Source organism: Camellia sinensis, chromosome 3, assembly GCF_055761805.1.
Source record: "Camellia sinensis isolate YWXY chromosome 3, ASM5576180v1, whole genome shotgun sequence".
Taxonomy (NCBI): Eukaryota; Viridiplantae; Streptophyta; class Magnoliopsida; order Ericales; family Theaceae; genus Camellia; species Camellia sinensis.
Window position 1 is genome coordinate 97,177,231 of NC_138963.1, and position 7,028 is coordinate 97,184,258.

The window sequence follows — 7,028 nt, forward strand, 5'->3', positions numbered from 1 at the left end:
GAAGCCAAATAAAAAAAATTTAAATAGACCAATAGACGCAGTAAGGTTCTGTTTGGCACCGGCATTTACAAACCAAAATAGCACCCAAGCAGCAGGGTGCAACTGTAAAACCAAAAGACAAACATTAGCCAGTCTAAATTTCAAAAAACAGTATGCTGTCTAAGACATGGAAGAAGTTTTTCTACCTCTCAACCTCATTAAGTTTTCAAATTTGACTCATTAATCCTTGAAAAAAATATGTAGCGTTGATACACTACAAATAATAGACTATTGCAGATATTTTAACAGCCAAAATATCCCATTTACAAACTAATGTTGAAACAAATTGGACAAGCAACTGAATCCAAGTTTACTACCAAAAAATAAAAAGTGGAGCTCATAGCTTGATGTAGAACTTCTCCTCTTGCCCAGAGTAATACCGTTTAGACGTTAAATGCCAGCCATAATATGCACAGGAAAATTGTAAAATATGATTCTAATCTATAAGGTGGTGGAGGAAATCTGCTAATCATATAATAGACCATATCATTCGTCATTGTCTGATTCGGAATTCTGTACTTGTGTTGTCGGGTCTTCGACCACATCGTTAACTTGCCTCTGTACTTGTGTTGTTGGACCTTCAATTGCACTATTAGCCTGTCTCTGCACTGGGTGAAAGATATCGCTCGCCATTTGGTTTGCTGATTCAAGGCCGGGGTCCAAAAAAAAGATGGATATATATAATTCCAAAAAGAAGTTGAAAGACTGATATATAAAATTCCTCAAGTACATACTGCACAAAGAGTGAATATGCTATTTTCCACAAATGTTCAATGATGAGAAGACACTAAAAATAGCTTAAATAGAACCACCAAACAATATGTACCGTTTTAAAAATTCTTAACAAGGTATACATAGAATTATAAATTAAATTTCACATTCAAATGACCTTCTGAAATTTAGCAGAATTCCCTAGTGGGTTTGGAACATTACCTGAAACCAAAATCTTCATAACAAGTGTCTTTGCAAATTGTATTTCTGCTTGATGTGCACTTGTTAACTTAGCCTGCAAGTACATAAAACTATCACACAACCAGAATTTGCAACTAGAAAATGTTTGGCAAAATACGAAAAGGATGCATGCTAGGATATTATTCAATCTACACTTTTAACTCAAAATTTGGAAGCAAGAAGGAGAGATGTCATGGAGAATCATTTATGCCGTTCGGATGATGAACTCATTCTTTTCAAGGTTCAATAGCCAAAGCCTTTTTGTCACACTGGGATATTCAACACTCAAAGCCCCAAGCAACTCTTCTTTTATCCAAGGGGTAGAGAGGGTAATGAAACAAGAAATTTAGAATTGTAGCCATAAATTCATATCCCCAGCCCCCATTCCTAGTCCCAATGTCAAGGAGCCAGCAGATGGTCAAGGTTTGGGGCCTGGGAGTGTGCTCCCTCCAGGTCTCAAGTTCAAAACTTCCGAAACAATTTCTTGAGGCCAGTCCATATGGGACTTTGCCCCTGCTTTAATTGGGGCCCCCGCTAGTGGATGGCGGAATCGGTCTCTCAAATTAGTCAGTCTAGTGGGCTAGATACCGAGTATCAAGAGAGAACAAAAAAAAAAGAAAAAAAGAAAAAAAAGGAGCTTAGTAGATAATCATTGTCTCTGCATACTATCAGCTGGATTTATAGCAAAAAATTGGCAAGTTGACCTGATCTAAACAATCCATTCACTGCCATAATAATATGAGATAACATGATGCTTTACCATTTCACCGTATAAACACCCCAAAATTTGGTCAAGCCTAGCTTGATGCCTCAAAAGGAATGGACGCAGATGATTCATATACAAATGCTTTGCCCCCTGTCAAAAAGCAAGAGGTTTTATGCAAATGAGCAATTCGTATGACTTGAAGCAAAAATGTAACCAAATTGGGAGAAGTAGAACCATCATAGTTTTTTTTTTTTTTTTTTTTTGGGGGGGGGGGGGGGGATAAGTAAGAAATAGATCCATCAATATTGTACTATCACATGCGTACTATCCATTTATTTCTTTCTTAGTGCCTGCCTCGTAATTTCTCAAAATTAGTCATCTCTATCACATGATATATTAGAGCAATCCTTTTACAAATTACTAAGTCAGAGTTTATCCATATTGCAATGTATATATACATATATATATATATATATATCTTCACTTGATCAAAGATAATACATATAGAGAGATATGTACACATAGGGCTGACGTACCTATAAAAGTTTTATAACTATCATGTAAGCAAATTCCAAACATGAAACAAGTGAGTAGGAAAGAGAGAAGAAAAGAAGCACACACAAATCTTCTGAAATGGTTATTATGAGGACATCATGGAAAAACCTTGTACACTAGACAAATATCACCAAGTACAATAGTTATGTAATAAAATTACAAAGTATTCTATTGCATTTAAATTGTATCATGCTAACTGGAATGTTTACTTTCCAACAATTCATAATGCCATGCAAAAATCTTTTCATTTCCTAGAAAGAAACCAATTGCGGAATGAAGATAGAGACGAGTGAAAGGTCGATGAAAGAAAAATTCAGTGTTATAATGGGACAAGGTAGATGAGGCAGATCCTAACCTGTTTTGGGAACTTGAGCCAAAAAAATTCAAATCACATGGATATAAAAAGGAAGCCAACTTGGGAAAAGTGGGTGCGTAAAGGTCATTAAATATTTGGAGATAGATGAATAACTAGAAGAGGTAAGAAATGAAAGTGAAGTGGGCTGACCATATTTTAAACAATGGAAACTCAAAAGGTCAGGGGTACTTAATCTGGATAAACGCAACTTATTTAATGAGTCCAAACCCTACAAGAGAGAAGTTCGCTATCAGACATTGCTCCAGAAAAGCATCAGCACAACCAGCAAAGGGGCTCTAAAATCATTATTAAAAGAGAAGAAATGAATGGGAACCAAAATTCCTGTTTAAACGAACTCTATCCGACAGTGATGGCAAGCATACTTCCTGTCAAGCAATTCCCGATGTGAACATACGGAAAAACAAATCAAAATATACTATTAGATGTCAATTGCAAAGGACATTGTGCTGGTGCTTACTCATTAATTGGAGAATGAAGTTGACTCACCTCATATGAAAGATTAGGTTTTCATTGAACTCCCTATTAGAGGTATTACCAAGAACATTAGAAGCAGATATAGAACCTTTAGTGTTCTACTGTGTGATCAGATGTGGATATCAAAAAATTATTAGCTCTTTAAAAAAGCATACCTTGTTTGGTGATGGTGTGCCAATAAGTGAAGAAATGTTTTAAAAAATGGATTATGATCAACAACAAAACTAAGAAACTAGTTTGACATCCTTAGCACATGGTAAACATTTAGAAGAATAAGGAGTTCCAGCTAGCCTACAAATAAAGACCAATTTCATAATTTAGTCAGGAAGGCAACAGTTTCAGTCTCCAACCTCCATCAATTCTCCATTCTAGAGTACTCCATGCAAAAAATAGTAACACATAATAAACAACCAATTATTTCCTCAAAAGAAAAAAGAAAAGAGAAGAACAGTAAATGAAAACAAATATTTGTTCAAGCTTACATCAGTGGATGGAAGTTGAAGCCAAACAAGAAATGCAAACTTCATGTGGTAATAGAGTGGAAACCTGATGAAACCAGAAAAAGAATTTTCAGAGGTTGCATACCTAAATAAACAGAAAGCTAAAAATGCCAAGTGGAAGATGCAAAAACAATAACAACAACAAAAGTACCAAATTAGGGTAGAAAACTATACCACGAGATAATTTTGTCGGTAAAAACTTCAGCAATACTAAAAGACCCAAAAGCTGCAAAGAGTAGTCTCAGTGAGAGCAGAGAAATATAAAAAGGAACAGGGCAATACGAATAAAATATCACATAAATTCAGTATAGACTAGAGGAAAATCTATGCCTACGGGAAAGAAAGGTGCCATAATGCATTCAATTAGAAGCTTAATAATTTACACCTACATGACTAAATAAATTGGTAAAAGAGTCCTGTGTTTCTGAAGTCCTCCAATTTTACCTTCACTTCCCGAAAGAAATGTTTTTAAAACATCAATAATGATGTACAATGGTTTTTAGAAGGTAATTATATGAGGCAACTTTAACTTCCTCAAAACCTCAAGTCATTTAAGATACACTAGACAATTTCACATGACAGATAAAATCATTTGCATAAACATATGCCGAAGGGTATGCTGTACAACTGTAATCACAGAAGATCAACAGAAGATAAGATGGCAATAACAAATCTTCTAAAATAAATATCCATGTCAAAACATGAAATAAAAAAAGAAAAAGAAATCTACTACTTATCATCAACAAAAACATTATCTTTGCAACAAAAAGTGGCAACAGCGTTGCTAACCTGCCCAGTAAATAAGCCATCTTTGTTGCTCATTTTGGTTTTTTGTCTCAATTGCTTTAAACGTAGAGTAAACAGGTAAAACAACCCCCACCGAACAGCTGCACAAGCCATAAATGAATGTCACATTAGTAAACCTAACCAACAATCAATATCAGGGCTTCTACTTCTTTCAAAAACTAGCCTTTGCATAGTACATGCTACTTTGAGAGAAGGTCATGAGAGAATGAGAAAGGAAACAATCATTGTAGTTATATGTGGGCTAACAACAGTTCAAAAGTTGCATTAGAATAAAAATAACAAAAACAATAGTAGCACTAGCAGCATGACATTATAAGAATCAGACAAATAAAATAAGGCTGCATACAAAACATCTCCAAGATATTAATAATCCTCAAAATAATATTTCCTTGTTAAGTTCAAAAAAGAAAAAATTAACCTCAATTGGAAGCTTACCAAGCTGTTCGGACAACAATGTTGGAACCAAGGGGGCAAAGAAGCAAGCGCAAGCCAACCTACATTGTTTGGAACACAAGATCAGCATTCCATGCATCTTCCCAATATGTAATCAGTAGAAAAGAAATGACAGCAAATGTTGTTAACAATACCGCTCCGTTTGATTGGGTGGAAAATTCATATTTTTTGGTGCTTGGTAGAATAGAAAACAAAAGTCAATGGAAAACATTTTCCATGATCAATGGAAAATAAGCCTATTTGAGCAGAAAATGTTTTCCAATTTTAAAAGGCGGAAAACGTTTTCCAGCATAAAACTTTACCAATGTCACCACTCCACCACCACCACTCTCACCTCCACCTCCACCTCCACCTTCATTCCACCACCACCAAACATAGAAAAATATCTTCTCCAAAAAATATTTTCTGAAAAAAAAAAAAATTGGTAAAAAATGTTTTTCATTAGAAAATGTTTTCCGCCCAAACAAACGAAGCGTAAATGACAAACAACATCATATTCAGAGTTGAACTCATTGGAGGGAGAGTACAGTTGGAAAGAGAAGGAAAGCATGGTTGTTGGCTTCTTTTTGTGCCATGTGGATTATTAGTATGTCTTTTGAAGGAAAAGGGGAGACTGTGTACAAAAATAATGAGTAGAATTAGCCCATTTTGTATAGATGGACATTGGGAAAGGTGAATTCTTCCTTTGATCATTTTATGGTTTTTGTAGTCTTCTGAATAGCTTACACTTGTTGTGAGCCCTTTTAGGGTCTTGTATATCGTGATTTGCTGGAATTCTCGTGATGAGTTATTACATGCTTCAGACAAGGTATAATTATATTTTATATGTATCAAAGCTTCTAAAAATCGATTTTACACGCAACCATATCTATCCTTAAACCAGAAAATCAGAAAAGTTGACACTTCTAGTGACTGCCCAGTCTAGCAATGTAAAATACGAAAAACCTTTGGTATAGCACATGGAGTAAACTCGAAAAACTTAAAATCCTACCATTCAAAGCTTGCTGTTAATTTCTCATTAGATGCCAATTAGGCAAATAAAAATCAACAATACATGCTTGAAAGGGAAAATTAATGCTTGACAGAGATACTTAGAATTTTTAAATTAAAAAAACAGGTGTTTTGGAATAAGCTCCAGTACTCTGATGAAAGGATTCAATCATTAAACAATAAGAACTAGCTCTTGTTTTCTCGAGGAAATAAACAAATAAATAACACGATCAGATCAGATAAATCCAAATATTCAAAAAATTAAATTATCCCCTCCACCAACAATTTAAAATAAATAAATAAATAAACGCAATTAAGAATATGGGTCAGTATCTTAATCTTCTAATGAATCTGAATTCCGAACAAATTTAAACTATAATTGATCATATTTCTACATTGTGATTACAAGACACGAAAAAAACAAAAATGCAATCTTTATTGTACGATGACTTAAAAATAACTAATAAGCCCTAAGAAATTTTTTACGTCTCTAGGAATCAAACTGCTAGAAAAACGTTTATGTGAAACTAAAACCCTAAACGGGTGGCTTAGAGAAAGAGAGTGTGTTGATTACCTCGCTCGGCATAATTGAGCCTAACAGAGCCATTTGAGATAGACAGGGCAACTGAGATCGATTGGCAACTAACAGGCTGAAGAACAACGTAGTCTTCGACTTTGAATTGAGAACTATCCCAAGGATCTTCGAAACTGGGTCTACGTAACTACGTTTCCGCACCGGGAAAATTCGTAGGCATTATTTTGTTCAATCCCTAACAGGAAAAAGCAATTTTCTATTACGCAAAACTTCAGTTTTTTTGCTACTCTTGCCCCACAACAGTGTGTTCTCTTCAAATCCCCACCCCCTAGAAAAGGCCAAAAGAAAATGGTAAATTACACTTCTTTTGAGCTTTAGATAAAATATATAGGATTGAGTAAGAAATCCTTATAATTCGTAATCCGATCCGGTTTAGTTTAATTCGATAGGTTTGGATTGATTTTTTAAATGTGTAGTTCGGTTTTGGATTGGAAATTTAAAAAATCGTAGGCCACGAATTGGTTACGAATTGAATTCCATGGTTTCAAATTGGAACCGATCCGGACCGTATATAAATAGTCTATATTTATGCCCCACATAATATCATTTAAATTACATTTATGTATGGTGTTTTTTTTATTT

The 7,028-nt window shown here is 34.6% G+C and overlaps 1 protein-coding gene across 2 annotated transcripts; it reads right to left on the reverse strand.

Moving 5' to 3' along the window:
* Positions 1–6,744, reverse strand: HVA22K (HVA22-like protein K). 2 transcript variants are annotated; one of them, XM_028221448.2, is made up of 8 exons: positions 6,426–6,744; positions 4,844–4,902; positions 4,391–4,488; positions 3,776–3,827; positions 3,584–3,647; positions 1,751–1,846; positions 973–1,045; positions 1–102 (listed from the first exon to the last, which is right to left on the reverse strand). In XM_028221448.2, exons 1-8 carry the CDS (start codon positions 6,456–6,458, stop codon positions 20–22), a joined length of 558 nt encoding a protein of 185 aa, XP_028077249.1. In that variant the 5' UTR covers positions 6,459–6,744; the 3' UTR covers positions 1–19. The 2 variants fall into 2 exon arrangements, with proteins under 2 accessions (XP_028077249.1, XP_028077248.1); XM_028221447.2 differs by lacking the exon at positions 1–102 and adding an exon at positions 198–680.
* Positions 6,745–7,028: the final 284 nt, after the last annotated feature.